The 22,397-nt window shown below is 44.9% G+C and overlaps 4 protein-coding genes across 15 annotated transcripts; 2 read left to right on the top strand and 2 right to left on the bottom strand.

Moving 5' to 3' along the window:
• The first annotated feature begins 793 nt into the window (after positions 1–793).
• On the top strand, positions 794–3,744 carry LOC112281123 (uncharacterized). 2 transcript variants are annotated; one of them, XM_024517322.3, is made up of 3 exons: positions 794–1,053; positions 1,406–2,405; positions 3,049–3,744. In XM_024517322.3, the coding sequence occupies exons 2-3, from the start codon at positions 1,500–1,502 to the stop codon at positions 3,331–3,333; spliced, it is 1,191 nt and encodes a 396-aa protein (XP_024373090.1). In that variant the 5' UTR covers positions 794–1,053; positions 1,406–1,499; the 3' UTR covers positions 3,334–3,744. The 2 variants fall into 2 exon arrangements, with proteins under 2 accessions (XP_024373090.1, XP_024373089.1); XM_024517321.3 differs by having other exon boundaries at positions 2,884–3,744.
• A 222-nt stretch (positions 3,745–3,966) lies between these two features.
• LOC112281121 (uncharacterized) lies at positions 3,967–10,328 on the bottom strand. 3 transcript variants are annotated; one of them, XM_024517320.3, is made up of 7 exons: positions 10,189–10,328; positions 6,848–8,945; positions 6,495–6,714; positions 5,807–6,385; positions 4,939–5,659; positions 4,735–4,816; positions 3,967–4,620 (listed from the first exon to the last, which is right to left on the bottom strand). In XM_024517320.3, exons 2-7 carry the CDS (start codon positions 8,927–8,929, stop codon positions 4,489–4,491), a joined length of 3,816 nt encoding a protein of 1,271 aa, XP_024373088.1. In that variant the 5' UTR covers positions 8,930–8,945; positions 10,189–10,328; the 3' UTR covers positions 3,967–4,488. The 3 variants fall into 3 exon arrangements, with proteins under 3 accessions (XP_024373088.1, XP_024373086.1, XP_024373087.1); XM_024517318.3 differs by having other exon boundaries at positions 10,066–10,206; XM_024517319.3 differs by lacking the exon at positions 10,189–10,328 and adding an exon at positions 9,386–9,526.
• Positions 10,329–13,032: 2,704 nt separating this feature from the next.
• On the bottom strand, positions 13,033–17,097 carry LOC112281243 (UDP-N-acetylglucosamine pyrophosphorylase). 4 transcript variants are annotated; one of them, XM_073533175.2, is made up of 7 exons: positions 16,986–17,097; positions 15,917–16,140; positions 15,324–15,633; positions 14,947–15,066; positions 14,622–14,801; positions 13,879–14,343; positions 13,033–13,710 (listed from the first exon to the last, which is right to left on the bottom strand). In XM_073533175.2, the coding sequence occupies exons 2-7, from the start codon at positions 16,105–16,107 to the stop codon at positions 13,471–13,473; spliced, it is 1,506 nt and encodes a 501-aa protein (XP_073389276.1). In that variant the 5' UTR covers positions 16,108–16,140; positions 16,986–17,097; the 3' UTR covers positions 13,033–13,470. The 4 variants fall into 4 exon arrangements, with proteins under 4 accessions (XP_073389276.1, XP_024373295.1, XP_024373293.1 ...); XM_024517527.3 differs by lacking the exon at positions 16,986–17,097 and adding an exon at positions 16,333–16,665; XM_024517525.3 differs by lacking the exon at positions 16,986–17,097 and adding an exon at positions 16,354–16,537.
• On the top strand, positions 16,954–21,132 carry LOC112281244 (CAAX prenyl protease 2). Of its 6 annotated transcripts, none has more exons than XR_016502623.1 (10): positions 17,108–17,243; positions 17,596–17,819; positions 17,990–18,058; positions 18,344–18,544; positions 18,739–18,850; positions 19,125–19,196; positions 19,520–19,582; positions 19,745–19,837; positions 19,985–20,407; positions 20,566–21,132. XR_016502623.1 is itself a non-coding variant. In XM_024517533.2 (9 exons), exons 1-9 carry the CDS (start codon positions 17,064–17,066, stop codon positions 20,074–20,076), a joined length of 975 nt encoding a protein of 324 aa, XP_024373301.1. In that variant the 5' UTR covers positions 16,954–17,063; the 3' UTR covers positions 20,077–20,420. The 6 variants fall into 6 exon arrangements, 4 of the variants coding, with proteins under 4 accessions (XP_024373301.1, XP_024373300.1, XP_024373297.1 ...); XR_002969565.3 differs by having other exon boundaries at positions 17,115–17,243; positions 19,961–20,407; XM_024517533.2 differs by lacking the exons at positions 17,108–17,243; positions 20,566–21,132 and adding an exon at positions 16,954–17,094 and having other exon boundaries at positions 18,350–18,544; positions 19,961–20,420.
• The last annotated feature ends 1,265 nt before the right edge of the window (positions 21,133–22,397 follow it).

Here is a 22,397-nt window from a genome sequence, read left to right as displayed (position 1 = left end):
ATGAAAGGGCTTCTTGAATAATTCCTATTACTTCTTTTCTGTTTGTCTTCAAAATTTTAAAAAGTAAATCGTTCTTTTATTACACATATATCTTTACATTTCTAATTTAATCTCTCTCTCTCTCTCTCTCTCTCTCTCTCTCTCTCTCTTTCTATATATATATATATATATATATATACTACTTGTGTGTGTCTGTATAATAGTAGTTATAAATACTTTAATTTGAATGAATAGAAAAAATCGAACTTGATTTTACACATAATTTTCTTACTCACCTGCAATGAACCCATCTTACTCCCAACAACTATACGCACACAATGAAAATGGGAAAATCTCAGAATTTGAAAGTTCTTTATGAAATTACAACAACACATTTTCTACAAATTTTTTCAGTGCCGACAAGCTCTCTTTGCATCTTCGTGAGCACCATGGAAAAATGCAAACCAAACTTCATTCTAAAAATGGTGAGAAAGTTATCACAGCTTCCTGTCATTTCAGTGGTGATAGACCAGGTTGCCCTAACCCCGTGGGTTCGGTCGTGTGCAAAGGTGAGCTCAAATGGACGACGTGGCGCACAACTGGAGCCCACGTAGGAGCAATTCGCAGTCCACGTAGGTTAATTCTCATTGGATCAGAAGGCCCCCAGGACGTCACCAGCGGCTAGATCTTGCGGTGTCGCGTCGACGCTGCCCGGCGAACGGGGAGCCCCGTTTCCTTCAGCATTGGACCGTGATTCCACACCCTGCTGAATCAAAATCTTTTTAGAGCTAATTTTCGGCTCGCAGAATTCTTCTGCGCTGTCGCAGCTGATGCCCTGATTGGGGTTTTCTCGAATCGGTTTGTCTTTTCCTCAAAGCTCTCAGACGTGGAAGCAGCAGTGATTCCCGTGGAATAGCTGATGAGTGTGAGGTATTGGTGGGGTTTTGTTGGCAGCGATCTGGTATCTGTGAGGTGAAGAGGTTGAGAAGTTTAGGAAGTATCGAGTAGCAAAGAAGCAGATGGCGGGTTGAGGAGGTTTGTTTGTGCGGCATCGCTGTCGTGGTTGTTTTCCTGGTGAGAAGATTTTTTTGCAGCGGAATGTGATGAGAAGTTTGTTTCCAGAGCTTTTTCTTCTTGGATTAGTGTCTTATGTGGTTATTGACGATTTTGAGGCTTTGACGTAGGTTCTTTTTGTTTTTCTTTCTAAAGAGGAATCAGAATTCTTTTGAATTTCAAGTCTTTGCATCCAAAATTGTTTTTTAGGTCCTCTTTGGACTGTCATTACCGCTGCGCATTGTGAAGTATCTCGTCTTGATTGTTTTTCTCTTCGTATATCATCCTCTATCGCTTGGCTTCTGGCATAGAGTTCGGTTAATTTGTATCACTTTTAATTTAATTTTACGAAACTCGATTGTCGGTTTTGCAGGGTGAAGAGAAGAGTTTAAGGTTCAAGGTTTCAGCTAGTAGGGCTTACATCGGAGGATATAGTTCAAGTTGTTTTCGGTGTATGTAGTTTCTTGATGACTAAGATGGCATTGCGAAGCTGGGTGCTGTTTGTAGCTTTGCTACTCAGTTGTCTGGTTATGATCTCAGTAAAGGCAGATAATGACGGTTTGCCAAGTCGGGAAGAGCTCGACACTAAATACTTGTTGACAAATCAGATTGTAGAGCTTAGAACACAGATAGAGGAACTAACAACGGCCTCGAAGACCCACGCAGCTTCCTTGAAGAGGAAAGACAAGAAGATTCGTACATTAGAGAAGGAGCTTCAACGATCTCAGAACGAAAAAAGTGCAGCCATTGTCGACTTGGAGGCAGAGCTCGCGGAGGCGAAGAAAACGATTTCTGACTTTAATCTCCAGGTATCTCAACTAGAGCAAGAACTCGTACGCATCAAGGCAGAATACTCTGCCATCGTGAAGCGTGCCGAGCTCGCCGAAGCCAAAGCAGATTCGTTTGAGCTTGAGGCCAGCGAGAAGCTGAAACTCGTAGAGGTCGTCAAGGAATACAAAATCCAGTTGGAGAAAGCAGAGTCAGATCTTCGAATTGCCAAATCCGGCAAGCTCAAGGCACAGAAAGAGTTGGCCGCTAAAGCTCGTGAGATGGCCCAGAGTGCCAATGCCTGGTTACCTCCCTGGTTAGCAATTCAGGCTTCTAAGATGCGATCGCACATGATCTCGAGCTGGGCAATCTATGGTGCGCCACTGATGGAAAGTCTCCAGCGTCTAGCAACTTTAAAAGCAGCACAATTTCGAAAATTCTCCAAGCCCTACATGCGAAGTTTCAACAAAAATGTGCGACCTGTGGTGCGTTCTCAATGGAAGAAAACCAAGACTATAATTGTTCCTCAATATCAGAGAATCAAAAAGTTAGTGTTGCAGTATCTTGCAGCTGGCAAGAAGTACTTGTCACCCCATCTATCCAAGGTATGGTTTTTCACTTACCGAGTTTGAATTATTTGCACACTCCGCTCTAGTTAGAATCACTGTAAACTTTGAATGATCTGGATGCAACATCTATCAGATGCTTCATCTTCAAAAGAGTGACATGCAATTTAGAAGCTTATATTGTTTACCCTCAAGGGTGAAGAACAACCGATTGCTTGCAACTAGTTGGATTAATCGTACGTCTCCCTTGCCTTTCTTGTCAGATTCAAAGCCTTTCAGACCTTCGTTCTAGTTGGTCCTAGATTTCATCAGTCGAAATTCGGTTCGGTTAATTTCCATCATTACTGGTGGAACATTTACTATGTGCTCAGTGAGCGGAATCATCGGGTTCAGGAAATAATAACAGCTACTATGTAACAGTTATTTATTTATTTATTTATTTATTTTTTTGGAGACCAAAAGCTACAGACGTTGTTACATTTATAAACGTAGTGTTTTGTCTATCCATGTGACTCAGGTACAGGAGAGTGTAGACACATATGTCCAGACAGTGAGAGTTGAGAGCCGTCCTTATCTGGAGCAGGCAGCTAGTTTTCTAAGCCCCCACTTTGAGAAAGCAAACATCATGGCTGAACCTTATGTAAAGCATGCGAGTGATCACTATCAGAGTGTGATGACGCAGGCTTCGACTTTTCATGAGCAGCTTCAAGATTCAGTCAAGGGGACCATGCGTAAAAATGAATTGCTGTCTCGCTGGGCCACCAAAGAACTTATCTGGTATCTTGCTTCTGCATTACTTGCCCTTCCTCTTTTCGCTTCTCTTCTGGTGTTCTCTTCCGTTTTTGGAACCAAGAAGCCCATCAAGCGACAACGGCGAAGCGCAAGCGCTGGTCAGAGTAGTACGCCGTCTGCCATCAAGAAGCCTCGTCGTCCAAGATCAGCAGCTGATATCAAGCAGGGGAAATGATTTCGATGCCTTGCTTCATGTACCAAAAACCAATCAGCGTAATGAATGTAGTTGCCGTGTGGGAATTCGGTTTTTTGACAACAGGTTTATGATTCCTTCACACGAATGCTAGGTCTAGGTCAACACTTTAGGGGATTTAGAATGGAGACTTTTTTTTAAATGAGCAACCACTGAGCTTAGTCTACTAGGTTTCATACCGCATGTCGATCTTATCAAGTGATGTGCTCACTATCAGAATACTAAATGATTAACATGCTGAGATCACGACAGCGATGGACCCGGAAATTAACTTAGGGAACTGTATCTGTGTGGAGGATATGTCCAACTGTGTTTCAGAGCATGTAGTTATGTGGATTTCAACCATGGGGAAATGTGCTGAAAAAGGTTGACTTGAACCTTTGCCGTTGCTTACATTCTCCACCAGCCCTGACAGATCTGCATGAATTGCTGTTTGTGTTGATAATCAGAGCTGCAAAGCTTAAAACGTTTGAATACCAGGCTCTGAAATCTGTGGACTTGCTCAGTTCGCTCATGAACGCTAATGAGTAACCGTTGATGTCATGAAATAGAGGTACAGGGTTTTGCATCCATTAGTTCGCAGCAGGGCTCACGAGTGTGATGCACATGATTGAATAGTTCTGCAAGTTAAGTATTCGCCAAAACTCATTATACCAAGTGAGACTGCACATTGAAGAATTCAACGAAGAAGATGCTCAACGCTAAAATCTTCTGACCACTCTTCATTACCATTGATGAATCTAGAGCTAGCTATGGAATTGGTTTCTCCTTATGGGAAGCCTTGTTCTAAAAGAATATCTCCACTACACAACCCTGCGGTCTACTACATAATCCACCTACTTGCAACTACACTAATCCGAGCTCCACTGCTCTTATTTTATCGGCTCTTTAAGAATGATCTATGTCTGCCAGTTTTACTAATATACATACGACTTCACCCACCAATATTGACGTGGAAGCTGAATGCTGTGCACTCTTCCCGATCCACGAATCGGAGCAATTCAATTGGTCGGATGAGCTTTGCGACGCCCAGTTGACTCCTCTCTCGCTGTCAAGTCGTGGACAACCGCTAAAGCAGCGATTCTATTGGTGCAGAAGACCGATAAATTGTCTGAAATATGAAGAAACAGCAGCAACTTAGGCGACAGAAACAGGCGTTGTTGAAGTTGGCGTTGCATTCCTTCCTATTCTGGAGTCTCTACAAGGTACCATTTTGAGAAACAGTGCAGCCCCTGAAGCCTTGTGCATGCTCCTCAACCATGTCTTCCGCTGATCGACCACAACCCAGACTAATTAGAAATGCCTCACAAAATACATCAGGAAGACGTCTGGGGTTCCCAACATCACCAAATTGTCCTGAAGAGCTTGAGACTAAGGACGCACCATTAAAAAGTCCGATTGGGATGTCTCCCTTTCCCAGCAAAGGGAGCTTTCACTTGGAAGTCCACGCTGAAATCCCGAAATCCTGTTTCCAGACACACAGTACATGACGTGAGCAAAAACCTGACCTCATGCAAAGATTCTCAAAGTATTCCTAACATGCCCTCTTGTATGAAAGTTGAAGCCGGAAAGAATTTGTGTTCTTACAAGCTGTTTCTGTGATCAATGGTTGCCATCAAGGCAGGATTGTTCCGATACTGCGCCGCTCGCTGCTTCAAGATTTTTTGCCTGGCCATTTGGAGGTCCTCGATCTCACTTTGAGGCTCCTCCATCATGCAACTCAACGGCTTCTTTTCATTCGATTTGGTTTCAATCGATCCTCTCCTGGAATCCCACACCTCGCCACCGAAACTGCTGGAGCTTTGCTGATAATCCATTCCTATGTCCAGACTGACTTGCTGTGCATGTTTGGCAGCGCCAACCCGCTTCACCCTCCGTCTCCATCTTGGTGGAAGCCGGCGAGAAGTGATGCCGTTTGACTCCGAACTCTCTTCCGCAGCCCCTAGCTCCGTGTCCATGATCTCCGCATCGCAACGGTGCTTTCGGGCTCTGGCATGTCGTCTTCGACGGCTCCGTTGCGGCATTCTCTGCTCATCTTGCAAGTAGACGTCCGCATTCGTGCTTTCGTTCACAATCCCCTTGTCCTTAAGCTGAGTTGATGGACCAAACTCCATGTCAACCATCATCTCGCCAATGCGTGGAACGTCGGGGTCCTCGGGCACAACTTCCCTCAAGGCGATTCTGAGCTCGACAGGAGTGTTGTTGAGCAGTTCTTGGAATGCAATGCAAATGCTCCGCCATGACCGCTCGGCTTTGTGCTTGTTACGTCCATGGTCGAAATCCAGTTGAACAACAGCGCGTGATCCATCTGAAATCATCGCGGCGCATATGTGCCAAATACGACATCATAATCAAGAGGCAAACTCTCGTATCAAAATCCCAAACATCACAGAATTAATCCCACAAAAACAAGATCCACATGACACTCGAGAACACAGAATGAATGAATGCCTACCAACGGAGATGCCAGCTGCCACTAGTTGCCCATGGATCTGAAGAAGATGTTTCAAACTCCTATTTGTTATCTTTCGAATAGCTCGCTTCCACAGCTCATCCAACTCTTTGTCTCCAAATATCTGATACTCCAGGAAAGCCTCGGGTGAAGGTCTGGCTTCTGTAAGCTCTTCAACACTGCCCAGAGAAGTCCGCTGTACAGTGGCCCACGTTTCCTCCAATTTCTGCTCAGACAACGACGTCGCAGTCTCCACTTCTAAAGTGGGGTCCTTCCCATTTTCTACGTACACTTGTAGCGCTCGCCCTTTTGAGGTAGACTCTGGAGAATTGGCCTGATTTAGTTCGTCTACAAGTGGATGCTGCTCCCCTGAGACAGAGACATCGGAAGATGATGCGGTTACAACGCGATTTGGAGCTACATTCATGTTGAAGTCGGAAGGAGGAAGCGATCGATCTGGAGCAAATTGTAGAAGCGCAGCAGTCAGCCACGTCGCCGGATCCGTGGACACGCGCAACTGCTTTTCTGATTTCGAGAGAATTTTGAGCGCTCTCCGGAGCCCGTGATGTTCTCCCTGAACAGCTGCAAAGTGAGAGATCCCAGCTAATAAGAACTGAGATGTAGACAAGACTATTATCAGTGTAGTGCATGAGACGAAGTGGCAAAGACAAAGCTCACGAAGAACACGCACAGAAACTTCGACTGAAGAATCCCTCCTTCCGTGCTCCACGGTGGACGTCAAAACTACCAGCGAGAATATCAGTGATCAGAGAACCTAGCTGCGACACCACCGTCAAAGGCTCAATGCCAGAAATGAGCACTTCTCGAATTGTCCGAACAGTGCGCACAGTATCGGCCGAAAGAGCATAGTCCAACAGTTCCAAAGTCTTGTTGTCCGGAAGCAAGCCCACCTAATGAATTCCGAATGCAGATAACAATCAAGCATTAGCGCTCAATTCTGAAATTGGAACAATGAAGAATGTTCACCACAAGGTCTCAAAGGAAGAATTACAGAAAAAGAATGAAGGTTGCAGGATAGCGTACAAGCTCTCTAACTGAAGCGATTGAAACGTTCTTGTCCAAAAGACAGAGCTGGTCAAGAAAGATTTCGGCGTCACGAAGCGACCCATCTGATCTCGTTGCAATTAGCGCCAATGCGTCCGCCTCGACGCGCAAATCCTCTTTGGCTGCCAGGAACTGCAGTCGTTTCACAATGTCAGGTTCCTTCAGTTTGAAAAATTGGAACTTCTGACACCGGGATATGGCGGTCGGCGGGATGCGCTCTGCGTGAGTGGTGATGAGAATGAAGACCACATTGCGAGGCGGCTCTTCCAACAGCTTGAGAAATGCATTCCAAATATCAGAGCTCAACAAATCACACCCTTCCACGATGAAGATTTTGTACTGCGCATGTGGCGTGAAGCTCCCCATCAAAGCTCGCATGCTCGCCATGTCCATATTCGAGGCTGCGTCGATCTGTCGCACGTCCGCGCTCCGGTTGAGCGCAATTGTCCCACATTCTCGACAAATCCCACATGGTCGCCTCGCATAATCCGGCGACAAGCAATTCAGCCCTGCTGCGAAAACTCTCGCAGCGGAGGTCTTCCCCGTACCCCGAGGGCCCATGAACATATACACCGGTGCCGCTTTCCTTTTCGCTACCGCAGTTGACAGGGATTTCACCACCACATTTTGACCAACAATCTCATTGAAATTCTTCGGCCTGTACTTCTGATTGAACGTTCGAGTCAATTCGAGGTGGTTGGTGGAACCAGTCTCAACAAGTACATCATTGACAGCATTGTGAAGCGACGCCTTGCGTTTTCCCCCACCTTTCAGATTCCGCGGAGGCTCCTGAGGCATTCCCGTCTCCACATAATATCCTCCCGGGTCACTGTCGTGTGCATCCTCGCCAATCATAAGCGGCAATGCATTAGCATCTGAGTCTAGAGAGGAGATCGACTGCACCGGAGGATGTTGTTCCGTCAGTAAGTCGCCTTGAAGGAGCTTCGATTCCGGAAGCGTGCACGTCAATCCTGTTAGATCCAGGAAAGTCTTGCCACCGTGCTTGTGGATCCGGGACCAGTCCCAAATTCCGCAGCCATTTTGCTCCGGGAGGTCGGAAACGGCGAGATCATCGTTAAGTATGATAGTCGCAGGCATCTCTCTGAGCCGCGCGGATGAATTTCCGCTACGAGGACGTTCGATGCTGTCACCCCTTTCTTTCGCGCGCATACTTGCAGGTTTCTCACAGCCATGGCGACTTTGAGACTTTCTTTTCGGCTGCTCTTTGCCGCGGGACAGCATGGCTCTGTGAAGAGGGGATGCTTCGTGAGCACGGGACATTTCCATCTGCGTAGGGTTGAGCCCCTCCTCGTCGCTCTCAAAAAAGCTCTCCAACTCAAAATTGTTCCGACGCTCCTCATCCTGCACCATGGCCAACATATTGAGCGCGCTCCGGTCACTTCCTTTTAGATGATTTCCCAGGAGCTGCGAGAGGGAGTTGACCCTCCTCGTGAGCTCTTCTCGTCGAGCAGATTCCCGTTCATACCTACCACTTGCCTTTTCTTCAGAGTTTCGATTTGCATCTCTCCGCCCCCGTTCCTTCAATTGCTTGATCAGTCCCTCTTTCCGCAATTCGCCGGAGACGGTGGTACTGGATCCCTCAAAAGCTGATTCAATTCGTTTGATTCTTTCTCTGACGTCCACGTTCATGTACTCCATCGCAGAATCACTCAAATTTCTACCGTCACCTTCACCACTATCCTTCTCGGACTTCATCTTCTTGAACCCTCTGGGCTTCTGTAGCTTGTCTATCCTGAGGCTTTTGGACTCTCCTCGCCGTTGTGATAGTCTTCGAGCTCCGATGTTGCTGTCATGACTCGTGGAGGATATTGATGAAAACTTAGCGAGTTTTCCAGAGATCTCACTGGCCAGCGCTTGAGCATCTTCGTGAGGATCACTGATGAAAGTTTTTGTGTTGACCTTTTCACTGCGGCCAGCTGAGCTAAGGCCAGAGGTGACAGAGTAGCTTGCTCCAGGGTCTTGCAGGGTGCGAATCTTCTGTGAAGCTGATACCTCCCTCATGAGAGGAACCTGGAATTGCGTTCGCCGAGCCTCCAACATCAGACTCCTTGCGGCTCTGGAGGAGCACACGTAGTGCAGTTAGCCTTACATAAACGCACGAGTTCATCTCACCATAATGCCTACAACTTCCTCGCCTTTTGCATAACCCTAGCAACCGGGAGACATACAGAAACAATTCCACAGTCAAAAGTTACACTGCGCAGAGCATCTACACCATTACGAGTGTTAACTCACGATTTTCAAATGTTACAGAGGTTCTCCTGGACAATGACGCCACTATACTGGCTCATCATCCTCTCAGCATTGTATGATCAAAACGGTGTATGCCAAAATTGGGTTTTAAATAAAGACCACCGAGACTCCCAATGGCAGAGTATGAAAATAATACCAGCAGGATCTTGAGGACGACAATCACTGTGTCTGCACCTATAACGAGAGCCGAAAGCAAAAACCAGCATCACAAAATGCGCTGAAAATCTCGAGAATTAGCCTTACCATCATTGGCGAAAGCCCTAAACAGAAATGGTGGCGGCATTAGTTGGCAAAGTTCACAAGCTACATCCGGAGGCTCAATTATGCACCTAATTTTCAAGGACTTCAACCTCGAACAACAGCCCGAGACCATCTCAAGCGACATCGTGGGAGTTACGCGAAGCTGAATCCGAGCACGCAGTGTAAAATAAGCATCGCTGAACTGGCTTGAATATCAGGTCCAAAGAGGAAAGTTACGCTTCAAAGCGGAGGGTCTATGTCTCTCCTGGGTTAGAAGAAGTCAAAAAGATCATTCAAGCACAAGCTGCGCCAATCAATCCGCTGGACTTATGAGGCACCCTGCAACGGTCGAATTCACCGAAAACATTCAACCTCCACAGAGCACAACTGCGCTGCAAATGGGCTTCAACCACTCAGCAAAACGGTGATTCAACCCTGCCCTTACTTCTATTCGTCACCTTGGTCTCTCATGGACGAAATCCTACACGTTAGAGACTGCAAATCGCCGACAGCTATCAATGTAAGAGGTGATTCTAGAAATTCGGCGGAAATTTATTCCAACTAAGAGGCCATAACGTTTGTCCAGGGGTAATCTACAATCCGAAAGCACATCGTTGCAACTTGATTCAATTAAGTTTATCATATGGCACAGATACGTCATTGCTATGATTCCAAGAAATTACCGAAAGCGGGTGGGCTAGAGTTGGAGTCGATCGATTCCGCCAGCGTCAGGAGGGGAGACAGCTGCGATTCGACATGCAATGCTCAAGCACCGGCCATGCATCCACCTCAATAATGCACGTTACCTTCAACTCACTTTCCTCAATCTCCGTTCCAACGCCACCCTTCATCCACCGAATCGGAGACGCGGCGCCCCTTAACAACCAGACGTTTTGACATACACCCCACACGGATTCAGCCTAGCGTAACCTCGTCCCACCGGATGTCGAACCCAGCACTGAGACAGACGACGACTACGACAACGAGTCACTTCACCACTGCCGACTGTGCACTTGTCCTTCCAAGGATCCAACGCTAGCTACGTAACCTGCTCGTGAGGAGCACAGGCCGGTGCAACCAACCCACCGACAAAATCTAACTACCCTCCGCCTAATTACTCTTGTGACTCGCCACTCTAACGTTGATTCAAGCCCCGCCTCATGAGATTGACTGCGGCCAAAACTCGCCATTCCGGGTCGATAAAAAAAACACGCGCCAAGGGACATCGACATCGACATGCATCGAGAGTCCAGGCCTCATTTACTGACACACCTCCAAAGTGCCCACTGACGCACGGATAATTTATATTTTCGGAACGACTTTCATCCACAACGATGCGGTAAAACTGAAGGTTTGCTGCGCTGCCGGACACGAGGCACAAGGACGGCGAGGAGTCGCATGATCGGCCTGAGTGTGTCAGAGAGATGCTCCACACGATTCCACCGCAGTCCGCAGAGTCCTTCTCCGATTTAAAAACTTGATGCGGATGCGGGCCCCGCGTCGGCCCTCGAACTGGTAACGGTTAACTATGGTCGCTTGGGGCTTTTCTCGGCCGTGCTTTCGGGAGCTGCAGTTGTTGCCTCGAACGCTCGCATTAACTCAATCTGGAAAAGTCTTGACCTGCTTCTTACGCTAGGCAAGGGGGTAGTAGCAGTGGGACGCCATAGCCCGAGGACTTGGAACCGCGGTTTGCATTATGAGCACTTCAAGGCCCGTCAACAATTCCATCGTCCACGCCGGTAAACATTGTTTTCCCACACCAGGATGGGTGCCTCGTTGCGGTGAGCACTCCGGCCCCATTGCAACCATTCCTTCGTTCCCCGACCTTGCTCGTCACCACATTGCCTCTCCCATTGATGCAGCGCTGCTCAAACACGTGCACCACTCCCTCCCCATATCCATATCGATGTTGTCCGAATAGATCAGAGCCGCAGTGCTGGCGTGCTGTTGGATCTCCTCTCGCGAGTTCAGTCTTGTGATTCGGGTCATGTGCCAACCGACATGCGGCATTCTGGTTTCATCAGTTCCCCACCCTTCGAATCTGACGATTTGTCTGTCAATCAGTCGATCGGTCACGGACTCTTCCTTCGTTGGGGCCACTTACTGCGCCGAAACTAACTAACGTGGATGTGCATCCATCTCTCTGTCGATCTTCACAGTTTTGTCGTGGGATTTGCAGGATCCCGCGTATGTGAACCCAATTGTGGGCAAGTAATCGAAGCTTGCAATCTTCACCGTTTCAGGTCCATTTCTATAGACCATGGCTCTTGTGACTACAAACAATGGAAGAGTGAAATCACATTCACTGCGCACTCTAATATCCCATAACATCGGAAAAGAAAACTAAAAAAAACATTAAAACGGACATTGGAAGTGCGTATGATTAAATCATATCATGCATTACATACAACAACGTGAAACACGCAAGAGGCTATCTTACGGACCATAAATCAAAATAAAGAACAATTTGTTATATGAGAAGTTTTGAAATGTTTATAGTGCTTGATGGACTCTTTCATAATTCCTTTAAATAATAAATAAATAAATAAATAATATATATATATAGTTTTTACTAATTAATTAATTAATTAGGATTCCTATTATATTAGTAATATTTGGAACAAAAAACAATTATGCTACTTACCAACAACAACAAACTAAACTATGATTTTAATAATAATAGAGAGAAAAATAAGACATAACTGTGATAAAACAAAACCAAAAGTGACTGCTTTTTTCCAAAGCATAAAGGTGCACACCACTAACTCATGAACATATTGTTTGACTTGAAGCCATCGATTTGGTCTCAGATTTTGGGGTCAAAGCCCAAGAAAAATGCCTTTGTCTCTCTCTCTTTCTCACATCTAAGTTGTTTCTATTAAACTACCAGCTCAGCATGAAAATCTGTTGAAAAGCATGGAAAATCCAACCCTCCCTTCTTCTCAAAGGAATCAGCTCCTGCATGGACACATACACTGTTGTATGCGTTTTTTGGGTCCTTGCAATTTTGCCGATTCTAGATTCTAAGTCATGTGTCCTGGTTGCTTCATTCATGGATTTTCGCAGTCCACGCACGAGTTCTACGGTTCTTCTACGTGGACTCATGATCCGGATTTCACACATTTTTGCAGCTTTGTGAAGCATACAATAATAAGACAGCAATAGTCCGTCTTACACTTTCAGGAGTAGAAAATGAGCAAGCAGGAGTCTGTACAGTTATGTAGTCAATTCTAGTCGTTGTGATTGATGCAGTTGTTTCGTACTGAAAGGAGTGAAGTCTGACTCTCGTCTTTGACCTGTGGGTCACAAACCTCGCGTCAAAGTTTTGGTGCCTTCATACTGGCTACTCAAAACAGTATGGTTGGGGTGTTCACCAAAAGTGGATAAGAGATTGACCAGAAACTTGTGCGACCATGTCCAAGGACATCAATGGGTACTGGTGTCAATATACATCATTTTGAACGAGAGAGTAGACCCGACATCACATGGACAACGATCCGCATGCTCGGTCTAGTACATCAGAACCCTGGATGCTGCTGAAAACATGATCAACCGCGGTTGAGCATGCTTGCTGCAGCAACACGTTTAAGATTTCTGCAGGTTCACAGTGAGCCACGTTCATCAAGTACAGAATGAGAACTCAGCAGTGGTTGAATCAAAATACTCAGTTATACTGAAGCAGTCATGTCAGATGTCTTCTACCAACAATTCAACGTACGCAAAGTTTTTGAAATCCTCAATATGTAGACTTAATAGCTACGTATCTAGAGTCTGACCAGTAGTCCACAACACTCGTTTTTCTTCCAAGTTTTCAAGGCATCGTTGCTGCCTAACGACTAATACTAGCCTAAATCATGACTTGCCGATCTTCAAGGCCAAGAGAATCTGCCCGAACTAATCCTTTCAGATGCCAGCACGTGACAGACAAAAAAGGTACCACTTCACAATCCGAAATGAGGAAGCCAATCATAGTCGCTGGAATCGACTCCGACAATACGCGGTGAAGTCATTTCACTTTATCATCCTGCAATCCTCCAGACTTCGAGAAGTCCCTACTTCACGAAATTGGGCCAACTCAAAGGAATAGATTATTCAATGCTAAGATTCACAAGGTCTGAAGTTGCGCTCTCAGTGGCGCCTCCAGCATACGCTTTGAGAAGCGCGAACCCCTTGCTCACTGCACCTATTTCTGGTGTTAAAGCGCTCACTCGTTGTTTGAGTGCCAAGAGAAGTTCAGTAGCAGTGGCTACTGTGTCTGCAATACCTGGACCGACAGCATTCTTGATAGGTGCAAATTCCTCCTCACGGCTCACCTCTAAGAGTGCAACCTTTACACACAGACATTAAATTCACACCCGCAAGTCAAATTCCACCTACCCGACATGCAGCGAGAGGGTTGAGAAGTACGAAGTATGCAAAGAAAATTCTTGTATGAACATCAGAGAGAGAGAGAGAGAGAGAGAGAGTAATTCAGAGGCACGGAGAAGCTGGCTCACCTTCTCCGAGTCGCAGCTTTGAAATGAATCAAAGATAAACTGCTCAAGTTTAATTCCATTCGGCCTCGCTGGATTGACCGTCTCCCAAATACCAGACGTTTTTCGCATGTGTGGGATCCGCTTCACAGCAGGATGAAACTCCAGCTGGGAATCCAAATCTGTCAATTTTTCTAAATAATGCACGGAGAACATATTGATGCAAATATGGGCTGCTCGAAATTGGAGTTGTCCGGAGTTATCTTTAGCCGTGGTCAGTGATTCTGGCATTTCGCTGTATTCTAGGACTCCGTACCGCTCACATTTGAGGTTTGAGGCTCCTTCCTGATGAAGGCAAACCACCCCAACTGACTCTTTCGCGTGGATCTTGGAGACCACCTTCACACCCACTTCTGCTTGACGCCGATGGATAAAACCATAGAACACTGGATCTGCAACTCTTACCAAAGCGTTATCAACTGCGTACACCTGCGTGGGCATCAAGGTTTGCCGTTGGCTATATGAAACACGATTCTGCTAGCAAGATCCTCATTGATAAATAAAAGTGTCGAATATAAATGCACGAACCGTATGGAATGACTGAATCAGTGCAAAATGCATTCCAGCCACTAACATGAAGAATGCTTAAACAAGTTTGTCGCAATGCTAGAATAATATAGTTTAAAAATATAACAATTATTTTAATACGAAATGAGATGCTGTATCAGCTGTATTAGAAACGGCAAGATATTCAGTCATGTGAAAACCTGCACATATTTCACCCCTTGGCTGGATAACTTCTTGATGAAGCCAGCTGTGCGGAGATCAGAAAAAAGAGCCCCATTTCCAGCTGGAGCCATGGCCACCTTCCATGGTGCCTCCATGAGCATGGCATGGCCTTCATCGAGATCCACACATGGAAGACTACTCTGCTTCAGAAACCAAACCTGCAAGAGCCCAGAAAGAACTGAACATAAAACGGCAACTAATAGGATCCAGGATGCCCAACATTAAAGGAAGTCAAATTGGAAACTTTCCAAACACTCTGATAACTTATACCATAGTGTGCGCGGGGATAGAAGTTCAGCTTGCCTGCGACTTCTCAAGCCCAAAGAAGTTCTTCTCCTCAAAAAAAGTCCGCGTAGCTAAATCCGTGGCATCACTGGTCATGACTAGCCAAGGAATTCGACGCTTGATGGTGTCATCCGTAACCTTCACAGTGGCACACAACCCTGTTGGTATGTCAACATCTCTGAAGAATCACTCGCATTGCTTCATACAGGATGTGAAGTTTTTGATGGGAGCTTCGTCAAGTTGATTGACATCGAATCGCATAATTGTTGCAATCTAACATCGGAACTTCAAGGCCTTTCAATCGACGAGCTGAGCACAGTGAAAGCAAGCTGTCGCCTACTTGTGACGAATTTTCAAATATTAGACACCATGGAAAAGGTAGACAAGGTACGCACAAAGGCAGCAAGCTCTTCTACGAGAAGCAAACGCTCGGCTTGAAGCTGAAATAACGACTTAGGCTCTGGAACGCTGAGCTCCAGCATGCCCTTCGCCACCGGTGCACCAGGGCCAAGACGAGTCCCTTGTCCTCCAGCCAAAACCAGAACTGCCACTTCGCCATCAGCTACAAGCCGCAATCCCTCACTCCACCATCTTGCAGTGTCGTCTTTCTCATTCGAAGTGTCCCCCGAGCTGCTGATCCATTCATGCAAACCCTCCCACTTCGCTTGTGGAAAAGGTTTTGGAGGAATAGGCTGTTTATCCAATCTGGCGACGGGCAAGAGAGTCTAGACAATGAGGACATAAAGTTTGATGACATTTGCGGAGTACTTACGCGAAATTTACACTGAATCATAAAGCTTCCCTTCATTGACAACTCCAAAACAAACGAAATGATTCAGAGCGCCGAATCCAAGCACAATACTCTGAAAATAGATTTAAGTTTGCATATCCAAAGGCCTAGTGAAGTGCGGACAAAGAATCCGATAAAGCGCACCAATGTAACAATATACGTAAGCAGGATACCCGAAATGGAAGATCTATAACTAACCGGTTTTTATTGCCTTTGAGAGTTCTAACCACATCGGCGAGGGCACGGCGGAAGAGAGGAAGATCGATGCTGGAGACCTGATCAACCAGAGATTGCCGTTGAGAGGAGTCCCCTGAAGAAAGCCCCGCCAAAACATGCTCCTGCCCTAGATCCGCTAACTGCGACCGCAGAGCTGCAATTTTGTGCTCCATCTCGTACGCCACTCCGCACAGCAGGCGCTTGCCCTGTAACGCACCCTCAAAACTCGAAACAAACACTAAGAATTCAAGTCCAACGCAAGTTCGCAGTGCACGTCAATTCTCAATCACACAATTCTCGACATAAGTCACTATCGAAATTAGCAGAAACGCACCCTATTGGGCACCCACATAACGCAAAGAAATCAACGAATTTGCGCATAGCGCCAGGGACTCCACCTAGTGTCGGGGATCACTTGCCCGATTACTGTCACATGAGACTTGGGAGCGTGCCATTGCGGCAAGGGTTCCCCTTCAGGACGGAGTTTCAGGAGGATCTGAGACACACCCCTAATTAGGGCTAGTGCAAGCATCTGATGCGTGGGACCTAGTGGTGTCAAATGAACTCACATCACCATAATTTTCAAAAGTCCATGCGATTAATTCTCACGACCAACTAAAATTAAAATTTAGAAACAGCTCTTAGATGGTGTCGGCCTTCGGATCTCGCCCTGGGGACCCTTCGTTACCAAGGAGAATTCTCTGCAGCTGTCCCTCCAGCGGCACAAGTGCATCCGAGATGTGCATTTGCAAAATTAAGTTTTCATAATCATGGGGAAATCCAACGAATAATAATCCAGCTCGTCTCATCTTTCCTACTTTGCGCGGACCCTAAAAATTTCTCCACCCCTCTCCACATGCCACCTCCTCATCGAGAAGATGCTTCAACGTAAATTGATCCGTTGGATCTCTGACACTGTAAATCCTAGTCTAGATCGCACGAGGCCTTCCTCGCACACTTTCACGTTGGTGTGATGAAGTGACATGGATGATTTCTACACGAAACGATTGGCAATGGGCGTGTTCCGTAGGTGACGAGATGCTCATCATACCTCGACGATGGAAATGTTGTATGATTGATTCTCCGTGGTAACCCGTTTCAGAATCTTTGCGGGAAAGCCTCACGATACATGATGTGTATCGACGTGTGCAGAACCATGGGTACATAACTTATATTGGGTCTTTTTCTGCGATGCGTATTTGTGTCATGTAGGTAATGGGGATTGAGGTCAAAGCTTGTGGCGATGTGGCAGTCACTCCATCGTCTCTTTCCGATGGTTTCTCCAATTCTGTCAATTCGAGGCTACCAGGTTTAGTGGAAATGTTGGTTTTTCTAGTCTGACCGTTTAGATTTTATTGCTCTGCAGATTGACGTTGTTTTTTTCGGACTTAGGTTTTATGGATAGTTTTAGGTTTCCAATTGAGCACATTGGGTAGTCAATCCTTAGTAGCTAATTTTGTGTCTCTCATCTCTGTCATGGAGCTCAATTGTAATAGCAGAGTCGAAACCTCATGAGAACCATGAGGTTGCAGTTGTTATACTACGTCCATGCTATAAGTGATCCCATGTGAAGATTTTGAAGCTTTCCCCGTCCCTCGAATGTTCATGAGCAAAAATTGGCAGCACTAATCTCCAGCTGAGACCACTCTACATTATTCCAGGGGCTAAAGCCATGGCAGCTAATCCCAGTTTTTCATCCGGTACTGCCATATTAGCGTGCGCGGCGATGGCAGTGCTCTACGTGGGCATGCTTTACACCCCCAGCCTTTTGTTTCGCCTGCCACCTGCACGAACCATCAACGAGCATTACATTCGGCGGTTTACGTGCTCGGTTGTTGCCTCCGTCCTCGCCTCTGGACTCTGCTTCTGGCTTTTAGGTTCACCTGTAAGTGATCTCTTCACCTGTTTTGCAAGTGAGTAAGCAATGAGTAATTAGGAGCGTGAAACCCACGCACATTATTAGTAGGCTGTGTGGGATGTATTACTGATAATGTAATTATTTCACAGTGTCTTGAATCTTAATTTTTGAATAATCCGCATGTCTGACGTTTCCAGATTGATATGCTCCGAAATGGTGACCTACCAGCAGCACTCGCCGTACTTGGCATTCGAAGAGACCATGTCGTATGTGTTACTATTCCGACACCCTCCTGCTCCGTCTAATTCTCCTCTTCAAAGCTGAAGATAATGATAATTTCCAAGCAGAACTCTCTAAAGCTGCAATATATGTGCAAGCATCAATTTGTCAGATATCAGTGTTATTATGAACCTTGATAGAAGCAGAGCTTCAAAACATAGCTATTGATGCTCTTTGATTCCTCTGGTTGTGCTTGAGGTTGATGAGCTATATTGTGAAATGATTTCGTTTTCTTTGCACGCTCTCTCTCGTGCCCAACATTCGTTTCTTAGTGGCAGGCAACACTCTATCCCCTACTCTTGACTGCTCTGCTATACCTTGGCCCCCTGGTCATGACAGCTCTGAACACAGACGAGAGGCTTGAAGATGAGGCGAAAGTAGAGATGGGGTTTATTCAAGGCCTCTTTACCAGGACGAGAGATAATGTAATTTCCTTGACTACCGACATATTTGCATGGCGCAACTACATTGTGGTAAGATACCAATCTGCCAGTTTGTGAAATGTGTCGTTGACTTGCGCAAACTAGTCTAATTTAGGTTGTTCGGGTTCTTGTTGTAACTTGTCAGATGTTAGGTATCCTTCATTACTAATATATGGTTTGTTGATGCTTAGTGGTTGATGATACTGCTCCATTGTGTTCACCTTTCATTAGACTGCTTGGAACAGGGGCCACTTACTGAGGAGTGGGTGTTCCGAGCTTGCATGGTCCCAGTATTATTGTGTGCGGGCTATTCTCAACTCAAAGTCATGCTTCTGTGTCCACTGTATTTTGGCCTTGGTAAGATTAAACTCTTTATGTTCTTCATTTTGAAGAATAGATAGCCTTGTTGCAAACTAATTCTTCTTGGCCTATGGCCATATGCAAGCTCGATGCTGGAAAACAATGGAAAGCGACGATTGAATAATTCTGCCTTCGATCGATCAAGACGTTTTGGATGATTTCCTTTCTCCTACTCTCAGTAGCCCTTTCCGGCTAGCTTAATTCCTTTGGGCTTCATGAGAACATACAAGTTTTCATATGTCTTGATGTTTTTTCTTGTCCTTCCTTGCAGCTCACCTGAATCATTACTGGGAGACGGTGTATCCCGAGAATCGAAATCACAAAATTGCGGCACTCATTACAGGTATCCTTTTATGAAAGTTTGTGTACATTCGGACAGGCACAAACGAGGCGACGTTCATCTGGTTGTTTTTCTGTACTTGATAACAGGTAGCAGGACGTGTCTTTATCTCAGCTACTACTGATGCGTATCAATAAAGTAATCAAGCGATCGCTCTATGAACGCATTACTTGATAGTCTTGCTTGTAGAGATTATGCCTGAGTTTCAAGCAAGCTGCAACAGTAATATTTGTCTAATCAAAGCATGGTAAACCATCTCAAGCTTTTACTTAATATTATAACATACTTATGCCCTAACGAATGGAATCTACTTTTTCACCGCGCAGGTTTTAGGTTTGCATACACCACTATTTTTGGTTGGTACGCAGCCTTTCTTTATCTTCGAACAGGTATGTTTATTCCAGCGTTCAGAATTCCACTTTGGCTAAATGCTGCAGTGAAACTGTGTGTATTTAGTGGACATAAATCATATATTTTGATACGTATGTGAAGGTTGGTTAATTTGAAGTTGATTTACTTTCAAATGATGAGAACGTTTGGGTGGCATGTAGGACATCTGGTAGCTCCCTTGGTGGCTCATATATTCTGCAACGTAATGGGTTTGCCAGCTGTTGGTGATGCCCTCGAATCGCCGTATAACAAAGGTGCTTTATCATTGGAGTAACAGTTGTCATAACTTGCATTGTACGGATGCAAAAAGGTGGTTAGATTCCTTTGTATTGACTATGTCATCTCATACAGCTTATGATTGTTGGTGTAATGTGCAGTGATAGGATTGACATTTCTTGTAGGTTTGGGGAGCTTCATTTGTCTTTTAAATCCAGCCACATCACCAGCCCTGTATGGTTACATGCCCGGTCAGTGTTTACCCACTGCTTCATGACAGTGCGGAAAGCCTGATCTATGCGGCTTTTCAATGTTGACTTTTTAGCTGAATAGTGTGTTCCGAATTTTTCAATGCTAGTACAGTAGATTATACAACAGCATAATCCGCATTGTCAGGCGTGGCGCTGATTGGCATAAGCGTTAGAAGCAATGCCAAATGTTTCAGAACTTGCACCATCGCCAGAAGTGGACATCGTTTGAGAGAACGTGCCATACCTCTGAAAAGCCTCTTTTCATCAGCATGCAATTGTTCTAGAAGTTGTAGGTCGTCAGATCTGTCCACCGATTACAGAATATACTTACACCATTTCATTGCGACTTGATGGAAGGTCTGTTTCTAAATTCCTATGTCCTGATTTTGCGTCTTGCTAACAGATGAAAAATCTAGCTGGGTATTATTATGTTTGTTGCTACGTAGGATCCCGAGAGACATCTGTAAACTAGGTGGGGCCGCTTGAATCTCACATAAACTTGTGTTTGCTAGCAGGGGTGTCAGCACTGTGAAGCTTTCCGGGCGATCTTCGTCCTACTGCCTTAACAGTTGCCTTAACACTCACGTTGTTCTGATCAGTTTGTAGAAACTGAGATTAGCACTCGTATCAGACATGGAAAACGTAAGCTGCAGGACTGGATATTCCATTGTGTCAACCAGTTGCATATGTATTTTGCGGACTGGAGTTTGGTTGTAGAGATCCTGTTGCTGCGATTCTGTGTTTCATGCTAGTGATCAAGAAATGGGTTCGTTCTGGTCATTGAATCTAAAATTGAGGAAGCTCTGTGCACAACACTCCACGACGATTCTTCCAGACTTCCGAAATTTCAATACGGTGAACATTCAGAGCCTAACTTTTCCTACCGGAGTTGAAACGAAGTTCACCTTCTGGAGTGTTATTGGTCAGAAGCTACGCATGTTCGATGTCTGAACACTGTAATAGATTTTACATGCCATTGCTGTGTTGGCTACTAACTAGTTGAAAGCTCACGCTTTGTGAATGCATTGGATTTTAACATTGTACCTGAATACCAATAAAGTTGCACCTTCAAGCTCTTCTCATTCTAGACTATCCGACATAAGACGAGCCATACGGCTGCACTTGATAGTGTTTTATTGCGAGTAAGTCAAAATGATGAATAAAGTCAGACTTTTCTGTGCGTATTTCCACAAGGTTTGTAGTACTTCGGAGACGATACTTCACAAACCAATTTTTCAAATTTCCTTAAAGAAATAAATTCATTGTTGCACACATGTGAGATGAATAAGATGGACTCTACAATTAAGAACGACTCATTCCAAGATTGACAAGTAAATAGTTAATGGTAATCGTTAACTTTACAAATTTGACAACGTGAAATAAGAAATTAATTAAAAATAAAACGGTGATGAAGTTTTCTGGAGTACATTTACATATGAAATAATTTCAGTTTATATCTATTTTAATTTCTGTTCTGGTTTCTTTTCTTTTCTTTTTCTTTTTTGAAAGTCTGACACCATTGATATGACATCCACAAAATGTATGAATGTTGTGTATGTAATGTTTTTATCTTACTTATTTTTTAATCAAGAAAATCATCTTAATTCTTTATGTAAGTATGTCAAACAGTAAAAGAAATAATTATGTGTGTAATCTGAGTCTTTTCTTTGTTGGCCACAGTTGATTTTCGTAGAACAACTATAACTCTTTCTTTTGAAAATCATTTCCAGTATGATTCACAAGTGATCAAAATTGACAAATAGAATTTTTGTGCAAACTTGACAACTCAACAGAAATAATTCAACGAGAACAAAGTCCATTGTAAACCCTCTTGGCAGAGTTAATGCTCGTGCGATTTGTGGAGTCCAGTTACATCCAAGCTTCAAGGCACAAACATTCATGAAATTATGTTTTCTACCTGAAAATTTATTCCATTGTTAGGAACAGAGATACAACAGTGTGGTGGTCAAAGTTTGAGATTCCACTTTCAATCAGACAGAGTCTCTGTCCTAAAGGGGATTACAGCTCTGAGATATTGATATGCAGGCGTTCAGCAAGTTTATCTTCTTCGCTAGGAAGCATTCGTTTTTTCTATGGAGTAGAAGTAAATTCATGTCGTCACACAATGTAACTAATTCTACTCGCGCCAGCTCTGATGTCTAGATAAATCAAGGAACATCATCACTAGAAAAGGAACATTCAGAAACCTCGAAGGTACGACAAAAACTTTGTAGAGACGATAATCTTTTGGCACCGAGCATTTCACCTGCTCGAAGTATTTCAGGAAGTATTTTGAAAAGTTGCAGTAACTGGGACATATTCCGATTGCTTTCTGGATAAATTATTA

The sequence above is a fragment of the Physcomitrium patens genome, chromosome 4, assembly GCF_059467195.1.
Source record: "Physcomitrium patens ecotype Gransden chromosome 4, ASM5946719v1, whole genome shotgun sequence".
Classification (NCBI taxonomy): Eukaryota; Viridiplantae; Streptophyta; class Bryopsida; order Funariales; family Funariaceae; genus Physcomitrium; species Physcomitrium patens.
The sequence above is the reverse complement of the archived record's forward strand: the minus strand, read 5'-3'. Positions and strand labels throughout refer to the sequence as shown.